This window comes from Lactuca saligna, chromosome 9, assembly GCF_052625555.1.
Source record: "Lactuca saligna cultivar CGN05327 chromosome 9, ASM5262555v1, whole genome shotgun sequence".
Taxonomy (NCBI): domain Eukaryota; kingdom Viridiplantae; phylum Streptophyta; class Magnoliopsida; order Asterales; family Asteraceae; genus Lactuca; species Lactuca saligna.
The window spans coordinates 21,348,375-21,372,418 of record NC_136425.1 but is presented as its reverse complement, the minus strand read 5'-3'; the positions used below and the strand labels follow the sequence as shown (position 1 = coordinate 21,372,418).

The following is a 24,044-nucleotide window of genomic DNA, read 5'->3' as shown; positions in this document are numbered from 1 at the left end:
AGGCGGATCGTTTCATATGTGCATCGATTACAGAGAACTCAAGAAGCTAACCGTAAAAAAACGCTACCCTCTTCCTCGCATAGACGATTTGTTCGACCAACTGCAAGGGGTGAACTACTTTTCAAAGATTGATCTGAGATCGGAGTATCACTAATTACGAGTGTTAGAGGAGGATGTTCCGAAGACAGCCTTCCGAACTCGTTATGGACACTACGAGTTTGTAGTGATGTCATTCGGATTGACTAATGCGCATGTATTATTCATGGATTTAATGAATAGGGTGTGCTCGTTTAAGATCCTTTCTCGCCTTCTCTTGAGCTCTCTTAAACTTCAACATTTTGTAATCATTTGGAGAAGACAATGACTTCACAAAACAAGAACGCTCCTGATAGATCTTATCCACAAAATAATACTTGTGCCTATATAATGTTCCCGCTACTTGAAAGGATGAGTCGGGTGCAGTCTTGTTATACATGTCATCAAGTAACGGAGACATGTTAAGAACATTAATGACATTGAAGGAGCCAGCTAAGCCAAAGAATACATGCCATATCCACATATCCTATGAGGCCACCGCTTCAAGTATAACGGTTGGATAACCATGATCGCCTTGGGTGTATTGCCTTTTATATGCATTTGGACAACAATCCTATGCCGAGTGGAGGCAATCTATGCTTCCCAACATTCTAGGAAAGTCGTGCACATTTGAGTGATGAGCATATAATTTTTTGATGTCACTACGAGTAGGTTTGCACAGATATAATGGAGCATATAATCTCATGACATACTTGCAAAATTTGAGAAGGCTAGTTCGTGCAGTACGTCCGAACATCCTAAGGTTCTCCTCTAGTGCATCGGGGCAAGTGACATACGCTAATTGACAAAGCGCAACAGTGCATTTTTGTATTGGAGTAAAACCAATTGTACCTCTAGCATCTCGACGTTGTTGAAAAAATGGACACAATATCGTGACGTTGTTGACGATACGCAAAAACGGAGATTTATGCATACGGAACTGACGACGACAATAATATCCTATAAACGTGATGTCATCCACAAAGTAATCTTGCATGAGTTGTTCATTAGCTGCCTCACGAAATCTTTATATGTATCTTCTCTTCCTCCGGCATGCAGTCTCCACATTTTCTTGTTGTAGTTGCTCTATCATCTGTTCCGTCTCCTGAATGATCTCTATGGTCGTTTCAAGCAAGACATCAAACATGCTCGATAAAGATGACGAAGACAACATTTTGAGAGAGTGTATATGAGTTATAAATTGATTTTGATGAGTTAAAATAGTTAAGGGTTGTGGTGTTTATAAGAGATTTAGAAAAAATGGAAAAAATTAAATGGAAGTAGTCGTTGCCAGCCAACCCCATTGGTCCAGTCAACATAGTCAAACTCGGCATTTACTCACCGAGCCAAGCTCAGCAAGCGGAGAGGTCGACTCGGTATGCGTCGAACTAGGCGAGCCCAAACCGTTTGGCCTTAAAGCTTCCATTAAATTTTTACATCATTTAGGTTTCATTTTGTAAATCATTCTTTTCCATAAGCCTACAATTACCATAAAAGGCTTATTATTCACATCTAGGCAACCTACTTTTAATTATTACTTTATATATTATCGAGGTGCCTTTCATGTCGTTTAGTTTCATTGTAATACATTACTAGTTACTTCGTAAAGGTCATCAAATGCCACATGATATTTAAGTCTCATATTTTACAAATAAGATCTTACTTCTTTTAGGTTTATTACTTTATTTTAGCAATTTGCTTCAAATTCCATAATCATGTTATGACTGTTAATATAGTCATTCTAACAACATTTCAAACTCATTTAAAAGTATGCATCATAAAAGCATATTAGTCATTTTTGCTATTTTTAGCATTTTGCCTCATAATTGATCAATTAGTCGTATTTTAACAAAAGTGCCATTTTCTTGAATACTTGTGTTTAACTCCACGTCATTTAGTATATACATACTCCAATAGTGATTTAGACATGTATAAAGGTTCATCTAAAGTTTAGAGTTAGAAAAAAATGATCTTTAAGTGTAAATTTAGCAAATAAATCAAATTTTATTTAAGTCGAGATATGTTAATTAGTTAAAATGTTTATTTGAAAGGTTACAAAATTAAGCTTAAGGAGTTGACTTAATTATCATGAAATAGAATTAACGTTTGTAGCTTAAACTTAACATATCTAACTACTTTTGGGTTTTGTTTGTAAGAATATTTAACATTTGGGATCAATCTACACCTTAATTGTAGACTCTAAACGAACCAAACAATACGAACGAGATTTGTTCATGTTCGTTCTTTTAAGTTAACCGAACAAATGAAAAAACACGAACGATTAAACGAACGAGTTTTTTTGTTCATGTTCGTTCGTTTAACAAATTACATTATTCATGTCCGTTTGTTTATCTTCGTGAACATACTAAACAAACGAACATAAACGAACAAAGATAAACAAACATATAGAAGCATAAATGAATATATGATATAATAATGTAATCAAACACAATTAAACATATATGAATATAAAATGAACTTATATGAACGAATATAAACGAACATAATTGAACGAACGAGACTATTATTCGTGTTCGTTCGTTTAACTAAACGAACGGGAATTTGTTTTCATGTTTGTTCATTTATTAAATAAACGAACTTTCCGCCGAACGGTTCACGAATAGTTCGTTGAACGTTCAGTTCGTTTAATTACAGCCCTAACTTAATGAATTATTTTTTTAGTAAAAATAGGGGCATGGGATTAGTTTAAACTCCCAGCTCCTCTTCATTCTTGTCATACTTATATTTTTCATATAGAGTTAAATATTAGGACAAGAGTAAGTAATTTCAAGTATTTTTCCCACAAAAAACTCCCACTTAATAGGTACTTCTTCTATAATCTTATTGTTTTAGGACCTAATTTCTTCTAGTAGTGGTCATATGATGTCTACCAATCTCAAATTTTGCACACAGATTAAGTTTAGACACTATTAGACAGAACCAATTTGGTTAAAATATGACTTTAATACCAAATTGTAACACCCAAATTTAAAATTTTTCCAGATTATGCAAAACAGTTCAAGGTTTATCGATAGCGAAAATATTGTCCCTTCAAACACTTTTACAAAATAAAGCTCAACCACTTGGGTGTTACCATTTAACATTGAAAGTAAAGAAAACAACAGAATTTACAACATTTTACAACTAGTTATATGTATAAGTTCTCTTCTCTCCAAATTTGCGTGGGATTAGCGAACAAAAACCCATATTTGAATGCATGTATTCATGATTTTACGAGGCATTAGCGTCAGAAAACCTAAATATGATATCATGTATTTGTGAGGGATTAACGACGGAAAACCCAAACCTTTATTCATGATGAGGTTGCTAAGGATTACAGATTGTTCGTCTTACTTTGGTCGCCGATATCCCAAAGTGAACGTGACATGTTCCTTTTGGCTATGGAAGCAGTCCGATTCTGATCTGTTGCAATACTTAGCGACGGAATACTGAAAGATTTATCCTTAGCTGATGGCTCTCATTTTAGTAGTGTATAATTACATTACTACACATAACTTATGCAATTTGTTGGCGTCATACGTAAAAATCATTTGTTTAATCGATGGAACCTAACAAAGATTTTGATGTAGATAAAGACAGAAATTCAAAATGGAAAAGAATGAACGGATTACAGGAGACTCATCCAGTAGTAGACAATGAAGCCATGCTTTGTGCAAGCATCTGCAACCTATACAACTGGATAATATCCTCCTCGGTCAATTCCACCTCAACTACGTTCCCACCTCCTCCGCCACCATCTGCCACCGTGCTCTTTCCCTCAGCCGCTCCACAGGCTGGCGAATCATCATGGTACAACCCTGGCACCACCTCCGTGGTGGCACAAGCAGTGTGCAAGTTAAACTCACACTTCTGACAACTGTATGCCCAGTGCCTTCCCTCCAAGACCTTCCTACATATGTTACAGTATTCAAGATCGGTGTTACTTCCCCTCCGGGGAACCACCGAAACGCCATAGAAAAGATTAAGTTCGTGTTGGTGGGCTTGGTGAGTTACGGTGACAGGCAAGAAAGCACAGCCGACGTGAAGATCAAACTCGCATAGGGTGCAGCAGTAGGAGAAGGATTTCCCGGGATGACCACAGGCGTTGCAGATGAAGGTGCCGCCGGCGTAGGTAGGGTGAGGGAGGAGGATGAGTGGGTGGGGTTGGTGAGATGGGTGTTTTACATAACGGCCGGCGTTGGCACAGTGGTCATGGAGGAAGAAGTTGCATTGGTGACAGGCGTGAACGGCGGTTGTAGTGTTGTCACAAGCGGAGTCGCAGCCGGAGCAGTTGACTTGTTGGCCTAATTCATAAACGCGGTGGATGATTAAGTTGTGGGGGTGGCTGAAATGCTTGTAGTCCATGCTTTTCGATGTAATCTCACCGGTGATGTAGGTGGGTTGAAGCATAAATAGATCACGAGGAAGTTGACCAAGTCGTAATCCATCTGTATCCAGAGAATCGTTTGGATAACTAATTAGAAGTCAATGGCAAATGCTTGGACGTATATTTAGGTGGGTATGATAACCTTGGAGACTTTTGACTTTTGGATGGGAGACTTGAGAGTTGGGGGAATGTGATGGGGAGTGAGACTTTTATTTGTAATTTCATGCATAAGAAAAACTCGGGCTTAGTTTCTTTTATTAGTTTTTGTGTTTTTTTTTTTTATGAAAGAATGTAAAAGTTTTGATTGTAAGGGCCAAAAGTATAAAATAACTAAAATTTAAATGGGTTGGAATTAGCAAGTTTTTAAAAAATGGACTAAAGTTGACAATTTTTTAATGTTTTGTGACCAAACTCTGAATATTAAAAGGTTCCCAAAAAATATAAAAGTTTTAATTGAAATAACCAAAAATATCAAAATAACTAAAAAGTAAGGGATAAAGTTGACAAAAAACATACAAATTTACTATTTTTGTAGCAAAAATTTGAATATTAAAAGGTTCCTGAAAAATATAAAATTTTTGATTCCAATGACAAAAAGTATCAAAATAGCTAAATAATTAATGGCGTTGGAATTAGCAAGTTTTTAGAAAATGGATCAAAATAGTCGATTTCTTAAAGTTTTGTGGCCAAACTTTGAATATTAAAAGGTTCCAAAAACAATGAAATTTTTTTTATTCCAATGACCAAAAGTGTCAAATTGGATAAAAAAAAATAAGGGGCGAAGTTGACAAAAAAACTAGTTTACTATAAGAGGTTGGAATTACTAAATTTTTAGAAAATAGATTAAAGTTGTCAATTCTTTAAAACTTTGTAGTCAAACTTTGAATATTAAAAGGTTCCTAAAAAATGTAAAAATTTTAATTGAAATGACGAAAATTTTTAAAATTGTTAAAAAGTAAGGGACAAAGTTGAGGTGTAAAATAAATAGGCATAAGGATTAAAATTGTAAAAAAAAAAAAAAAAAAAAACAAATATATGTGGCCAAAGCCTATGGAAAAAATATAATGTTCCTAAAAGAACATATTAGTAATATATTATATATTGAAAAGACTAAAAGTGTAAAAATGATTAAAAAATAATGAACACAGTTGAGGTGTAAAATAAATAGGTATAAGGACTAAAATTATAAAAAAAAAAAAAACAAATATATGTGGCCAAAGTCTAAAGAGAAAAAATTACTGTTCCTATTATTAATATATTATATAATAAGTAAATAAAATATTTTTTTTATTTGTTAGAATTTCTGGTGATGTATAGTAAAAAGTAGGGAAATATCGTTAAATATAATTACAATCTATTACATCGGTCCTATTTTGGTCCCTTTTGATATATATATATATATATATATATATATATATATATATATATATATATATATATATATATATATATATATATATATATATATATTGTCAACTACAATCATGAAGTCCAACTTGAATGCAAAGCTTCATATAGAAGCAAACACGGAAAGAAATGGAGAATTACAGTTAGTTGAAGTAAGTATAACATGCATACTTTAAGGATTACAGTTATTTGGATGGAGAGAAAGTCCTAATCTAGGTCGATTCTGTTTTTTTTCAATGATATTCTTTAAATTTCTTTTCGAATATGCAAGATTCACGTGAAAAAATGCAACTATTTCTATTGGATCGACCCCAAACTTCTAAATGAGCGTTGTATGGATGCTATGAGTAAAAGAAATGTATTTGAAGTTCAACTTGTGGTCGGTATAATTCTCCAATTATTTTTTGAAAAAAAACCTCAATGTCCACATGTCATCTCTATACAGTATTTATTTATTTAAATTTAATTTTAAATGTTTACGAAATATATGGTGTCGACTTGTAGTCACATTGACTACCTACACTGAAGACAATATTTTCGCCGTCTAAAAAAATCATATAATTTGTAGTCGTTGAAACCTGTAATCAAGATAAATTTTATTGAAGATTCGTTATGGTTATGTTTGGTTTAGTTTTTCATTACAACCAAAACAAAAAACAAACCATAAATTTTGGTTTTGGATTTGAAAAAACTAAAAAGAATTTTCGTCTTATTTTCTTTGAACTCTTATTGTTTTAAACTAAAACCAAAACCGTTTATTTTAATAATTAGGTTTTGGATTTGAAAAAAAATAAAGTATTTTCGTCTTTCATTTGTGTTGGACCAGAACCAAATTGATTGGTTGGCAATTAACCAAAAAATATAAAGCCATCAGCTTTTCATTTTTAAACTGACCCAATGATAAACATCAATACTGGGCCGTATGGCTTCTATGGGCTGGCGCCAAAAGGGAAGTCGTGTCGTACTTAACTATTTATTAGTTATTACACAACATTGTCTATTTAATTAAAATTTCGATTATTAACTTACGAGGGTAAATATTTTTTTGTTTTGGACATATATAGATTTTTTTTTTTACATATCTAGGTAAAATATTTGTTTGAACTATTCATATACGATCAGCTATAACTTGATACAGCTTGTTATAATGATCATATATGAATACTTTTAATAAGTTCTTACCTAGATATGTACAAAAACAATTATCTAAATATGAATAAAACGGAAAAGCAATCACCTTGATAAGTCGATTTTCCTTGTTATTAAGGCGATCGATAATAATATTTGCAATATTAATAAATTCAATTAAATTTTCTTTGAATAATATTTATGGTCATTTATAAGCATTTAAAATGGTCATGACACGTTGGAAACCACTTTTATAGCATAATTATCATCTATCTCTCTCTCTATATATATAAATTTTCTTTTTTAAATTTTCACTATCATCTTCCTCTTACATCACATCTTTTTGTCGAACACTTAGTAGACTATATATATTATTGTTGAAAATAACAAATATGTAAGAGGAAGATAAATATGAAATTTATAAATTTTTTTGAAGTAATTCAAGTTAGAAGTTGAATTATAAGAACATTGGACAATTACAATGTCTATATATGATACAAAACGATGTAGTATGGTGAGTTTGGATACCTAAGCTTATATACATTTAAGGATATATTCACTTTTCCCTATATACAATTCAGTTGGATCGTTTGTATAATTCATTTTTCAAAAAACTAACCATTTTAAAATCACATATAATTAGAATATTGGACAACTTTATAGAAGAAACAAAAACAAATTATATTGTTGTGTTTCAAAATATATAAACAACTCCTAAAAAATATATTATAGTTTAAATTTTATTGATAATTTTTTTTAGAGAAAATACATAAAGGTTTTTTATTAGGAAATTTTTTTGAATCTATTTGGAAAAATAAATTACTAATTTAATATATATATATATATATATATATATATATATATATATATATATATATATATATATATTCAAAACAAATAAATAATATATATATATTTTTTTTTTGAATTATTTGGTTCTTATTTCATAAATCAAAGCAAATCCAAAATCCATAATAATAATTCGTTTTCATTGAAAATGAATCCAAATATCATAGTATCTTAACCAAATAGTTCAATCCGAATATAATAGTATAATTCACTTTTATCCAAATAGTGAACGTACCTAGTATCTACCCAAGAGACTAAAGATCGGATGGTGGCATGATTATGGATTGGGTAAATGACACAAAAAACACTCTTTTTACACAAAAATTCGATTTTGACACTGTGTTTTTTTTTTGTGTCAACTTTGACACTGTGTTTTCCAATTTGTTACAATTCTGACCACTTGACCGGTTAACCAGGTTACATGCTAACATAACATGATAACGTGTCAGTTTTGATGACGTGGCATGCTGACGTGTCAAAATTGATTTTTTTTCCCACAAAAAACACTAAGTTTTCACATTTTTCGATTTTGACACTAAGTTTAATTTTTTATTTTAATTTTGACACTATGTTTTTTTGTTCCAATCGAACATTATTTATCAAATTTTTGTTCAATTTTGTCTATTTTCCATTTGAAACCGTATAAATATATTTTTCTTAATTACATTTTAAACCGTATAAACATATTTTTTTCGTTTAAAAACCACATTTTTATTTAAATACAAGGTGTTTTTTTTCTTACATATCTATTTAACAGACAAGCTTAATATAATAAGAATTACTTTTATTAGAACATTGAATTAAATATAAGAAAAAAAACACCTTGTATTTAAATAAAAATGTGGTTTTAAACGAAAAAGTTATGTTTATACGATTTAAAATGTAATAAAAAAATATATTTATACGGTTTCAAACGGAAAATAGACAAAATTGAACAAAATTTGATAAATGATATTCGATTGGAACAAAAAAAAACATAGTGTCAAAATTGAAATAAAAAATTAAACTTAGTGTCAAAATTGAAAAATGGTGAAAACTTAGTGTTTTTTTGTGGAAAAAAAAAATCAATTTTGACACGTTAGTGTATCATGTCAGCATGCCACGTCATCAAAACTGACACGTCATCATGCAACGTCAGCATGTAACCTAGTTAACCGGTCAAGTTGTCAGAATTGTAACAAATTGGAAAACACAGTGTCAAAATTGATACAGAAAAAACACGGTGTCAAAATCGAATTTCTGTATAAAAAGACTGTTTTTTGTGTCATTTACCCATTATGGATTTGAACACTCCGCCAAATTGCATTACGATCCCATAAATTTAAAATTTCCACACATCCTACAAAAAGACAATGGATTGTCTCTACCGACTCTGAGCAAACATGACACATAATCGACTCTACAACAGTACTCCTTTACAAAAGTCTAATTCTTCTAGGAATCTAATTGTTCCATCAAGACTCTATTCCACCAATAACAAGCATCTCACTATCCAAATAAGCACGAGCCGAAAAAATAGAATTTCTGATTTATTAACTAATTAACATAACATAACCAATACTTATTAAATAAGTAAAATCTATAGTTTATTCCATTTCAAAATTTTGAGAGTTTTCATATCACACTAGATTAATAATTTGTTTTATAAAAAATACATCTAAAGTTTATAAAAAGTATTTTATATTCATTAGTAATACTTTTTTAAGGAAAAGTTGAATTAGAATCATATCACGGAAATTTTGTAGAATTAAGATGTATTTTTTATAAAAAATTATTAACTTTAAATTAATTATAATTACTTCTAATTAATTAGTATTTTATATTCATTAGTAATACCTTTTAAAAAAACATACAGCTAACCTTGTAAATGATATGAAATCGGAAGACAGTAAGTTTGGACGAGGAGCTCATGTACCACAGAGTGGGCAAATGCTCCCTTCTTTCAAGAGAATGTTTATGTTCTTGTTTCTTTAGTCTCTTTACTTGCGAGCATGAATTCCTGACCTCAATATTAAGAAAGAGTTTCATACCCTATAGAACTGACAGATCGGCTAGTGAAGATGGCTCAGTCTCAGTAGATCTTTCACTCTTCACCGACTTATGGAAAGAGAGCGGCTGTAATTGTTCAAAGGTTGAACAGATGACATGTTACAACTATAGTCCTTCAACTCTTAATCAATTCTAATTAATCCAAAATTAATTCTAATTAACTCTAAATTAATTATAATTATTTCTTATTAATATATTAGTCATATAATATATTAATAAAATATATATCTCTTTCCTAAAATCAATCTAAGCAATTCCCAAAAGGGCTTTACTTTTATTAATCAACATTATACCAATTTAGTTAGGACGTTATACACCTTAATTCATCTGTCTCCCACTTGGATAAGTCGCTAAATACCATTGCCCGTACAACTCCGAATAACTAGTAAAGAGTGTTTTCAAGACACCACCAAATTATGTTGGTCCTAAGATAAGTGATCAATTATTCATTCATTCTCCTAGATATCATATGAACATGAGACATGGATTAAAATCAATCTGTTGTCCAAGATTTTGTTTCCTGATAATCTCGTTTTGTGATGACTTCATTATATTACCAATTAAACATATCAATTTAGTCATGGTCGGGCCTAACACTATAATGTCAACATCAAAACATCGAGGGGTCAAAGATATCACTTTTCATATTAAGGCAAAAGGAAACGAATAAACTTCAACTATATAATCATACAATTTCACCCATCAAGTCATACATGAAAATACCCTTTATAGCACCCAATTACGAGATGTGTTGAAGTAAACCAATATACAACCGACTCGTAAAATATGACCTATATATCCGTTTTAAGAATAGTGGGTATTATCGTTTTAGAATTACTCCTGATCAAATCCATGAAGTAATCTTTAGTTGTGAGTTTAACCAATACTCAAAATCTCTATTTCTAAATACTCATGAATTCTGCAGCAATCCTAATGCAATGTCTAATCACTATGGACAATCTACAAACAATTCATGATAGTCTTAAATCAGTAATTACTCCTAAAATACGACCGACTGTGGTGCTTCAAATAACTTATACTCGGGAAGAAAAACATACAAAGTGAAAAGCAACAATAAATTAATTGACAAATAGCATTATACACATTGAATATAAATAAATATCTATTTAATTAATCACTATTCAATTACAGTTTTAATGTTATATAGTTTCAAAATAACGTCAACACTAACATCTAAAATCTAATATTGTGTCTTAGTCCAATGCTCCTAGCGTGGTCAAAGTGCTTGACCTTGCTCAGACCCTTTGTAAGAGCATCAACAAGATTGTCTTCTGATGATACACGATTCACTATGAGTACACCCTCTTCAACCTCATGTATAATGTAGTAATATTTCCTCTCAATGTGCCTAGATCTACGATGATCTTTAAGTTCATTTTTTCAAAGCTACCGCACCCTCGTTGTCCTAGAAAATCTCTATCGGTTCTTGGATTGATGGAGCAATTCCAATATCTCCAATAAAACTATTTAACCACATAGCCTCCTTTGTTGCCTTTCTTTTTGCGACATACTCTGATTCACAAGTAGAGTCAGCCATCGTTTATTTCTTGGAACTTTTCCAAGTTACTGCTCAACCATTTAACAACAAAACCCACCCATATTGAGAATAACTATTATATTGATCTGTTTGAAAATGGTGTCACTATACTCACTTACCTTAAGTTCACATTTTCCACCAATAATTAAGATCATATCTTTTGTTTTTTGCAAATACTTAAGAATGTTCTTCACTGCCTTCCAAGGACCTAAACCATGATTAGTTTGATATTTGCTAACCGTGCTCAAATCATAAGTCACATCGGTTCAAGTACATGTCATCGCATACATGATCAATCCTATAGCCGAAGCATGTAAAATCTAACTCATAGTATCTATCTCCTTATCACTACTAGGGAATTGAGTCTTGCTTAACTTAACAATATGATGCATGGGTAAGTCTCCCTTCTTGGAATTTTCCATATTGAATATTTTCAATATTTTATCCAGGTATGTACTCTAACTTAATCCTAGTAACCGTTCTTGCCTATTCATGTATACTCTTATGCCAAGATTATATGTAGCTTCTCCTAGATCCTTCATAGTGAAATATTTCCCAAGCCAAGGCTTGACTTCCTGCAAGGTTATAATACTATTTCCTATCAGGAGTATGTCATCCACATACAGAACTAGAAAATTTATAATACTCCCACTAGCTTGTGTAGTGACCCGCTTATGATGAAGAATGTAGAATTGTAATGATCAAGTGAATCTAAAGCAATATTGAAGAGCACAAAATGTAAATAATCTCATTTAAGCTCTCATTAGATCTAGTAAGCTGTTACAAAGTGGTTTATGTAATAATTCTCTCACTAGACTAGTCTCTCAAAATGGTTCTTACATAAAATGGGAGCCACTCACTTCCAATTTATAGGAAAGGCTAAACCCATTACACATCCGAAGAGGGTAAGCCACATCCAAGGAGAACTGTGCACCCTAACATTCTCCCCCTTAAAGTGAGGATTGGATGTCTTGGATTCAATATCCAAATGAGCTTCAAGCGATAAAGACTAGCTCCCCCTCGAATTAACATCGGTCTTCAAATCCGTTTTGAAAAAGAATATCCGATAATCTTCGAATACTCATTTCAACATTCTCCCCCTTTTTATAATCAACAAATGATTATAAAACCCACATGGGTATGAGAAACTCTCAAGAAATAAACATGACAAAACTCCCTATTAATGTGTGAAAAAAATGAAACCACGAAAATATTTCAAGAAAAACAATCACAAAAACTCGAGGAAAAAATATTCAAAAATTGTGAAGAGTTCGATTTTTGGGTAGAGTTGTAAGAAATTTGAAAATGGGAAAAAAATCTATCATTTTCGCAAAATTTTCAGGGACCCGTTGCAACAAATCAGCTTCAAATGCGAAACTTTACCCTAAATGTGAAATTTGGTATAAAGTGTCATTTCGCATCAACTACAGGGACTGAATCTAAAAAATCCTCCCATTTAACAAAATTATACCCCCAGTTCGAAATTGGGTATAAACTGTCAAAACATTAAACCTGTAAGGACCAGATGCGAAATAGTTAAACTCTTCTTCCCCAATTCACTCGCAAATGCGAATGACAAAAAAACAGTCGAAATTGATTTCGAATTGAACGACTCCAATTCAACACCATACTAGTCGAACTAATCCTTAATTTTCGACCCCAACTCGTTTCCAGTTCGAATTGAATGAACACTTGTCGCAATAGATTTTTGACTCAATTCAACACTAGTAGAAATCATGTTTGACTCCAAATGAGCATACATTCCACCCATCAGTCGAAATCGACTCCATAAGCTATTGATGTACTAGTCGAATGTGACTTTAAACATCTTGAATTGAGTTTCGACTTACTAACATCGGTCAACGATCAACACACATTTGATTCCTTAAGGTTTTGCTAACCAAAATCCAAATCGAAATCAATTTCGACTATCAAGTAGTTTACGTTCGACTTTATTGTTCAAGATTTTGATTCCAACAATAACTTTCGATACTTGAGATTTCGATTCCAATGATCTCCAACTTTCGATCCAAGCTCTTTTCAATGACATTCGATCCTAAGCCAACATCTTTAGACTTATCAATCTAGACTTTCGATTTCGTTTCCAAGTTTTCCCAATCGAAAATCACTACTCAAACCCAAAACTTTCTTCTCCTTCGATTATTGATGTTGAAACTTCAAATTCGACTCTAACCATCAAACAAGACCATAATAGCACTCGTAACAAAAACCAATTTCACCATTTGTTCTGAAAATCATTCAAATTCAGGAATTTGTTTCAAACGCGTCGATTTTGACTTTTAGCGTTTGACCTTCAAAATCATTCATCAACAACCACTGAAATCACCATTGTCTTTTGCTTCAATACCAGTTAATCAAAATAACGATTTTGACCTTTCATTTGAACATTCATATTCAAGTAATTGTAACTGTTCTTCATCCAAAAAATCTTTGGATTAAAGTCGATCATGTTCATACAGATATGAATGAACCAAATCGAACCAATACTTAAGAACAAGAATAAATGTTGGAATCATTAAGTGAATCAAGTTTAAGAATTATCATGAAGATGCGATATGAAAGAATCATGATTGTGAAGATAACCGACAAGTTATATCTGTATCTCAAAAAGATAATCAGATATTCGGATGTGAATGATTTGATTTTGGGTCAAAATCATCTAAGAGATTAAATGAATGGAATGAACTTCAAATCGGGTATATGAACAGTAACAGATCATGTTTTTGGAATTAGCTTAGTAATCAAGTCAAAATGAATAAAGATTTTTTTTATTTAGGCTTCAAATGAATAGTCACATCGAATCAGAATTTTAGGGCTTGATCGATAAAAGTGTATTGGATCATAGCATTCGGGTTGAAACAAATTAGATCAAACGAGTCAAGATGATCAAAAATCAATAACGAAAGCACGGATTGAAAATACAATTGAATTTGAATTTCGAGAAAACCTGAACTGTTCATCATCGGATCTTCAAAAACAAGGTATCGATATCAGCATGAATTTTCGGAATCCATTTGAGAATTTGTTAAACCTCTTTGAAAATTCTTTTCCCATTTGCAATACATGAATCAAACATGGAAGATCGAGGTTCCTTGGTTGGAATTAAGAAATCTTCAAATTTCCCTTTGTACCACCCATGATGTACATTGTACCATCCATGGAACTTCTTCTCACTTCTCCAAGATCTAGCTTCATCTTCATAACGATTTTGAGAATCTTCAACAATTTTGGGTATAGAATTCGAAATCATTGCAACATTTGATGATTGTTGCTTAGGAACCTAAATTTTCTTCATTGATTTCGGCTTCAAAACGACATTTGAAGAATTTTTTTTAGAAAACCAAATTTTCTTGTTTTTGATCTTTTTATTCTTCATCTTTTTGGATCTTGAAGATTTGAATTCAAGAACAACTACATTCTTCATAACTTGAACTTGGCAACGTTGAATCAAATCTTTTGGATTTTGATACATTTAAACTTCAAGGATTGAAGACAATCTATATGGCATCATTCCTTCAAATGAATCACAAGAATACAAACAATCATAGGTTTGAACTCCAATCGAACAAAAAACTTTCACAACTTCATGCGAATCACATTGAATTCCTTTGTCTTGAACTTCAAGAACATCATGAACATGATGAAGTTCTTCAAGAACATACTCAACAAATTCAAGAGCATGAAGATCACTTGGGTCTTCAATAAGAGAAACATATTCCTTTTTGAACAATTCTCTTTCTTTTCCTTCCTTTTTGTTACCACACCAAGATAACATACTCATGGAAATTTCAACCAAACTTTCAATCTTATAAAGAGGTTGAAAGATCAATTTTCAAAAATCATTTTTCTTGTTTCCATAAGAAATCAAAGTATTCATCGCAATCAATCCACCTTTCAACTATAATCCATAATATTGATCTTCATTGACTTTGTACTTGACATCTTCAATCATCATGATCCAAGAATCATAATCCGAACACTCGATCTTTGATCAATTAACAAAAAGATCACAAAAACATGGATATTTCTAGAGAGAAAAAGTGAATTTGAAAGAACTCTCTAGAGAGAGAAAGCAAAATTGATCAAAATTATAAAGAGAGAAAGTGATTTCGATATGAATTCTAGAGAGAGAAAGAAAAAATCACATGAATTATAGAGAGGAAAAATCAATTTTGAATCAAGATCAAAGAACAATTCATTTTCTAAAATCAAAATTACTCTAAAAAATTAAGAACTTAAAACAATTTGTGACTCACCAAATCATGTTGTCATCGTTGATAAATTCCTTGAAAACTTCAAGAACAGTTCAAAAACACCCGCTTTGATATCAATTATAGTGACCTGATTATGATGATGAAAGTGGAATTGTAATGATCAAGCGAATATAAAGCAATATTGAAGAACATACAATGTAAATAATCTCATTTAAGCTCTCATTAGATCTAATAAGCTATTACAAAGTGGGGTATGTAATAATTATCTCACTAGACTAATCTCTCTAAATGGTTCTTACATAATATGGGAGCCACTTACTTCCTATTTATAGGAAAGGCTAAACCCATTACACATCTAAAGAGGGTAAGCCACATCTAATGTGAACTTTTCACCCTAACACTTTCATATACATGCAATATTCATCTTTACCTCTAGAAAATCTAAATTCTTTGACCTTTTCATGGAAATAAAGGTTCCAAGTATGAGATGCTTTTTTTGTCTATAGATGGACTTCTCAATCTTGCATACCTTATTAAGGAGCTTGACATGTACAAAACCCTCTCATTAATCCCTTTTGTCATACTTCATAGTCATAGTGAGAAATTATGGCAAGCATTACCCTAATTGAATTAATCTTAGCAACTGGTGAAAAGGTCTCATCATAAACAACCCTTTGGGTTTGAGTAAAGACTTTTGCATCCATCATAGCTTTGTAAGTCTGTACATTACCATCCATGTCAGTCTTCTTCTTGAAGATCCATCTACAGCTTACTATCTTTCGACCATGTGCTTGATCAACCAAGGTCCACACTTGGTTATCATACGTCGATTAGATCTTGCTATTCAATGCCTTTTTCCACTTTGCAGCCTCAGGGACTGCCATCGCTTCCTTGTAGTTAGCGGGATCATCTAAATTTACTAGCATTTCATCAGTAATAAATGTATTATCTTCTGCAGTTATATGGAAACCATAGAACGAAGGTAGCATGCTAACTTTACTGGATCGACGAAGGGGCACCGAATTATCAATGGGCTCAATAGTTTCATTCTCAGGTTGAGAGTTAGTATCTTCAAAAGCTGCTTCATCGGATGACTCTTGAACCTCTTAAAGATCAATTGTGCTCCTACTGCCTTATTTGGAAATGAGCCCTCTCGTGAAAGACTTCTATTTGAGATACAAACACCACATTGTCATTGGGTCTGTAAAAATAAGTATCCAAAGGATTTGTGTCGATAATAGATGAAAAGACACTTCTTAGCTCTGGGTTCAAGTTTTTCTGAGGTTTTTCGCCTAACGAGAACCTCACAACCCCAGACCTTGATATGTGCAAGTGAGGGAAGTTTCCTTGTCCAAATTTCATGTGGTTTCTTGGCGACTTTCTTAGTTGGAACAAGATTAAGGATGTGAGCGGATGTTTCTAAGGCGTATGGGGTCCGATTATGTTTCTCAGCTACACCATTTAGTTGGGGTGTCCTAGGAGGTGTCAATTATAAAACAATTCTATATTCCTTCAGATAGTCATTAAACTTGATACTAAGATACTCACCACCTATATCGATCGTAACATATTTATCTTTTTTCTCAATTGGTTCTCTACTACTTGTTCTTAAACTTTTTGAACTTATCAAAAGTTTTCGATTTATGTGTGATCAAGTAAATATAACCATACAAACTATTATCGTTAGTAAATATAACGTAGTAGCGATCTGCATCCTTTGTAGCAGGTCTGAATGGAGCACGCACATCCATATGGATTAGGCCAACAAATCTTCACCTCTTTCATATCTCCCAATGAAAGGTGATTTAGTCATCTTGTGTGACATCCCCATTTTCACGGCCAGAAAAGACTGATTTTGTTTATGCTTTATAAAAATCAGAGTACCTCTTTTAATAAAAATGTTGTGGAATTTGTTCCCAGAAAAACATGATAGTTGCGTTATCAAAGCATTTCTAAAGAAATATATTTTTATTCACTTTTAAAACATTTGGATGTCATCGTCAATACAAAAACATAAGCATAACCAGAACTTACATTCATTTACACTAGTGATCTACATCTCTTTTAAATCTCTCAGTGTAATGTGACTTCATATCAACACCTGTGATATAAATAAACTGAGTGGGTTAGGTTGGGAAACCTGGTGAGTACATAGGGATTTCAATCCGACAATGTTATATCATATATATAATTTAGAACTCACAAAATATACAATTTCACTTTATATGTATAAGCAACTCTTATCACACCCCGTCGATCCTCACAACGAGACTATCCATAATCTCAAACCTAAGATTAACCGTTTTACCTAATCCATACTCCCAGATCAGAAATGAACGACTTTACCTAATCCATGCTCTCAGATTAATGACGAATGGTTATGCCTAATGCATACTCTCGGATTAGGTACGAATGACTAATCCATACTCTCGGATTAATAACGAATGATTATGTTCAATCCATACTCTCGAACTAGGGACGAATGACTATGTCTTAATCTATACTCCCGGACTAAGGACACTTGACTATGTCTTAATCCATACCCCCGAATTACTGACAGTTAACTATGTCCAATCTATACTCTCGGACTAGGGACAATGACTGTGTCTAATCCATGCTCCCGGATAATTGACATATGCTAAAGTTCTATACACTGAGTATAACTCACTTGTACTCGTAAGAAAATACTACCCAATATTCCTCATAATTAATTTAGGTCTACTTTTTATCCTAAATTATCATATATAATCATGTATGTTCTTTAACACGTATTTCAGGCAACATCAATTAGCTCGTACATAAACATATAAGTAATACTTCAATCAATACTTGTAGTAAAATCATGTTCATGAAAGGGACTATGCACTCACTTGATTAGGTGGTGACTCGGCACTTGGACAACACTTCGTTACTCTTAAAATAATTTTCCTCGACAAAACCTACTATCAATATCACTAGGGTTTAGTCTAACGTTAACCGTGACTAATTAATATTCTAGCTATTATTACTATTATATAAGCGTTAAACAATACTTATATAACCGATAATAATAGCCAAGTATTTATTATAAGTTCCTAATAATGTTACTATAATTAAATAAAAGTTATATTAAAAATAGCGTAGGCGTAGCTCACTTACAACAGATTTTTCTCAAAACCGGCCGCCGCTGGAGCAGCATTCCCGAGCCGAATGGCTCTTCTTCTTGAAGCCGCCGGGCACTCCGGGGATTCCGCCTCGTGCTAGGGAGGTTCCCTAGGCTTTTCGGGCGGTTTCGGGGCTAGAGAGAAGTTCTAAAGAGAGAGAGGGAAGTGAGGGGAGGTGTCAGAAATGAATGGAGGACTCACCACTTCTTTATAGGGGCTGGAGGAAGGTTCACGTCGTGAATTTTTGATATTCACGTCGTGAGCCAGGCTGGCTACAGCTAGGCACAACTTGGTGCTGACACGTGACATCACACACAGGGTGGAAATCAACCGATTTTCAAAAATTCATAACTTTCGCATATGAGCTCCGTTTTCAACATGCATTTTTCCATGCGTAGTTAAAAACAAGATCTACAACTTTCATTTAGACTCCGTCGGCTAATTCTCGACCGATCTTAAATTTAATAGTACAAGGAGATTAGACTGCTAAATGACCGCAAAGAATTCGTAACTCCCTCATATGGACTCCGTTTCCGTTTATATTTTTACCATTGAGTTCCTATTAATGGGATCTTCAATTCTCATTTAGGTCGCGTAACCCAAAAACCGCTCGAATTAAAATTCGAGTTTCGGGTCATGCACTGCTATGCAAAATCTTAGAAAATTCATAACTTCCTCATACGAAGTCAGATTTGGGCGTTCTTTTTATGGATGTTCTAGGTTTAACATATTCTACAACTTTTGTTTAGATCAATAAGGCTAAAAGTCCTCTATCTTAAATTCACTATTTACATCTCCCGGTGCCGTGCCGGTTTTGCCGAAAAACTTCGACGGGCCATAACTTCTTTGTTATAACTCGGATTTCAGTGTTCTTTATATGTACGGAACCCTTGAGACATATTATACAACTTGTTTAAGATTATTTATTCTAAATAATATTTTGTCGAAAAGTCGTTTTCGATCCCTATTATCTCTAAGTTAACTAGCCCGGATCTGCGGGCGTTATATCTTGCCTAACAAACAAGATTAGCATTTATCATTTGGTTTTAGGTCAAACGATTCCATCACTTCATCCTTTTGGATTTAGAGTGATGTGTTTCTTGTTGATGTGCCCAAGACAAAAATATCATAGGCATGACTTGTCTAAACTATTAGAAGAACCAATATTATATGCATTGTTGCCTAATTCATTTACACAAACAATATTTTTATACACACAGTCACAAGAATAAGCTTTGAAAACAAATGCACCATTAAAACAAACGAAAATACTACCATCATTATTATCAAAACCATAATGATATCCTTATCTAAATAAAGCATGGAAAGAATTATTTCGAGCCATTTCTGGCGACTATTAACAAATATCCAAATCAACCTTAATACTATCTAAGCTCATATATCCCAATCCTAGAAACATCCAATATTTGCTTGTTCCCCATGATTAGGTTCAACTTCCCATGCTTGACCTTTTCACTTTTCTTTAGTCCCTACATATCAGAACAAATATGGAAACTACATCTTGCATCAAGAACCCATGAATTTGAAATATTAGCATTATTGACTTAAATATAATATGTACTAGAAGAAGATCCAACTGCTTTGGCCTTGGCATCTTTCACTTCTTGCAAGTATTTGTGCCAGGTTTTTCTCCAATGGCCTTTTGTCTACAATGAAAGCACACGACCACCTTTAGATAGACAATAGGAGGAGTATTGAAGTTTAGCTTTGCTTTTGATCCACTGGACTCTCCATTGTATACCTTCCTTTTCCATTTGGGTTGGGAAGGGACCTTTCTCTTCTTTCCTTTGCTTTGTTAGACAACCATTACATGGGCACTTGCAGAACTATTGGAATAAGACAAACCTGCTTCAGCCGTTTTCAAAAAATAATGAAGCTCAATCAATGCGGTCTCTATATTGTTTAAATAATAGGTCAATATGAACTGATCATAACTACTAGTCAAATAGTTGAGGACCATATCAATGGCAAATGTCCTTATCAAAGTTCACATTTAGCTTTTCCAATCTTTCCATGTGCCTCTGCATTTTCTATACATGAGCGCACACAAATTCCCTTTCTTTCAGTTTGCACGCCATAAGGAATTTGACCACTTCAGAACGCTCTTTTCTTTCCTTCTTGTGGAACATTTAAGACAAGGTCGTGTTAAGTTCAAATGGCCAGTACTCCTCATAAGTATTTTGGAGCTTAGGTGTCATAGTAGCAATCATAATACAATAGACCTTTGTGGCATCATCCATGTTATGATCATAATCAACAATCTCCTTAGGAGTGGCAGATTTTTTGTCAATTTCTGGAATTAGAGTAGTAAGAACATACTCTTTTTTCTCATAGCAAAGCATCATCTTCAAACCATGTAGTTTGGATCAACAAGCTTGTCCTTAGCAAGGAACATCAGTAGAGTGAAGTTGTGGTTTGATGGAGGAGGAGAAGGAAGAGGAAGTTCACCACTTGAAGACGTTTCTTTGAAAATAAAGACAAGATTTTAGTTAATTGATTTGATCCTTGGTATTTTAACCCAAATTAATATTCAAGGCTAGGATCCAATAATGTAATTCGAAATTAAGAAAAGGGATGTCATAATCAAATCAAGAATTCATTAAGGTAGGTAATGTATTTTACCAATTCCAATCTATATTAAATTCCTAGATCATTTGAGATTCATTGAATCTTATCAATGACATGTTTAATCTTGATTATGCTCTTCAATTTTGTGATTAGGATTCTGAGTATCACAAATAAGTTTTGGAGTAAATTATTGAAATCGTCCCTATGGTTTGGCCAAAATTGCACGTTTAGCCCTTAATTTTTTTTTACACTCGGATCGTCCCTATGGTTTAATTTTGTTACGTTTTTCATCCCTATGGTTTGGTCAAAATTGTATGTTTGATCCCTAATTTTATGTATGTAAATGATAAAAAAAAAGCAACAAAATCAAACCACATGTACAATCCGAGTGCAAAAAAAGTTTGGGACCAAACGTGCAATTTTGACCAAACCATAGAGACGATTTCAGTAATTTACTCTAAGATTTGAATAACCATTCAAACCCACTTGACAACTTCAATGTCATTTATCATCTCAAATTAATCTGCCGGTAAACCACACATGCTCCATCAATTAATGATAATTTTTTAGTTGTGTCATCATTTCAACTTTATAGTCCCTAATTAGTGTGTTGGTTAACCACAAATGCTCTACTAACGTGTCATAAAGTTTAGTATGCATTTTTTGGATTAACATACACTTTCACATTTTTTTTCTAAAGTAACTATAGTGGGAAACTTTAAACAAAAAGTTATATTACTTTATAACATTATACTTTTAATGTGTTTCTGTCGTATTGAACAAGTTCTGCTAACGAATCTCCACCACATAAGAGAGCGGTACGTGAGAATAGACACTCATTTAACAACAATTTTTTAGGTCATTTCCTTATACCCTCTTTATGGCATGACTTCGTGAAAGATGCATACTAGTGTTCAACTGACTCATGTTATACATATAGTATTAGACTTATATATATATATATATATATATATATATATATATATATATATATATATATATATATATATAAGTATAAGGGTGTATTTTAAGCATTTAAAAATAATGTTAAGAAATTATATTAATGATTTCAAAATTAATCTTTTTTTATTTTAATTAATCAAATATTTAAACGTAATTAAATCATGAGAATAATTCAAAGATTTAAGATATTAGGAGATCATATTACCAAATTAAATATTCTAATTTTATCCGGTTAAAATAATATTTATTAATGTAATTATCCTAATCAAAATCTCAATTGTCCATAAAATTTCACTGAACAGGAGGTCCCCATGACGTGGCAGATAAAATTCCGCATTGTGCCAGGAGAAGAAAAAATGCGGATCGGACATTGGCAACAACGTGGCAGAAGAGCTTACTACGTGGCGACGCAATAGAATGACGATTCTGCAATCATTCAATTGTTTAAGTTCAACTTATACACATTCAATTATTAGACAACTTAATGCTCTAATACCAGTAATGAATTGAGCATGTAATAATATGGAAAATACTTTATAGTCTTAAGAGTACATGCAACCTAATTTGATCTATTTCATAACACTATTGTTGGAACATACAATTGAACAACTTTTAAACCTTAATAGAAATCGAAATTCACAAAAGGAATAACATATCTTTGACTTGTTATTGTAAACAAACCCTTTGATCCAACTAAATCAATCCAAGAGTCTCTTGAAAACTAGCTTCAATTGTGTGCAAGTCTCTAATGGTTCACACCCACAACACAAGAACCTCAGAAGATTTATGAGAGAGAGAGAGAGAAAGAAAGGAGAGAGGACAAATTTTTGGATTTGGTGTGTGTGATAGCATGGCCTAAAATCATCATGTATAAGACCCTATTTATAGCTGATTAGGAAACACCTAGAAACCATAATTTGAACAAAAAAAATACTATTATGTTAAATAAGGTAATTATCTAGTTCCTTAATTATCTACATGAATGTTCCAAGAGGGGCCTCCAAACCGTCCAACAGGGAAAGGTTCTGGAACCTGTCATCTGTTCAATTTTTGAACAATTACAGCTATAGTCATTCAACTCTTAAATCAATTCAAATTAACCTTGAATTAATGTCAAATTAATTTTAATTAATTCTAACTATTTCTAATTAATATATTAGTCATATAATATATTAATAAAACATTTATATCTCTCCTAAAATCAATTTAAGCAATTTCTTGCTTATGATGACAACCCAAAAAGGAATTCACTTTTATTCATCAACATTATACTAATTTAGTTAGGATCTTATACACCTTAATCCAACAATTGCCTCCTTCTAGGATGTCATATCCTCATCTTCCCTCAATTAATATTGATTCCACCCACATCACCAATGCTAATGGTAGCCTATTTTGGAGATGTCCATACCATCTAAGTCATCATTCCCTCAACTTTCGATGATTTGTGCTTCTCCCAACAAATTTCTTACAATCTTATTTGGTATTCTATTCAACAAGGTTCTACCATAGCTCCACTTTTATATCCTTATTTGTTCTACTTCCATCTTCCTCTCATATTTTTTTTTTTTCGGAAAACATTCTAATTCATACATCATGGAAGACCTAATAACAACCCTATAGCATTTTCTTTTGTGATTCAAGAGGACCATTCTGTCACA

General features: G+C 32.5%; 1 protein-coding gene across 1 annotated transcript; it reads right to left on the bottom strand.

The window, feature by feature from the left end:
• Positions 1-3,144: 3,144 nt before the first annotated feature.
• Positions 3,145-4,543, bottom strand: LOC145014122 (Cysteine/Histidine-rich C1 domain family protein). The gene has a single exon (XM_078972491.1). The coding sequence runs from the start codon at positions 4,483-4,485 to the stop codon at positions 3,715-3,717; it is 771 nt and encodes a 256-aa protein (XP_078828617.1). The 5' UTR covers positions 4,486-4,543; the 3' UTR covers positions 3,145-3,714.
• Between the last annotated feature and the right edge of the window lie 19,501 nt (positions 4,544-24,044).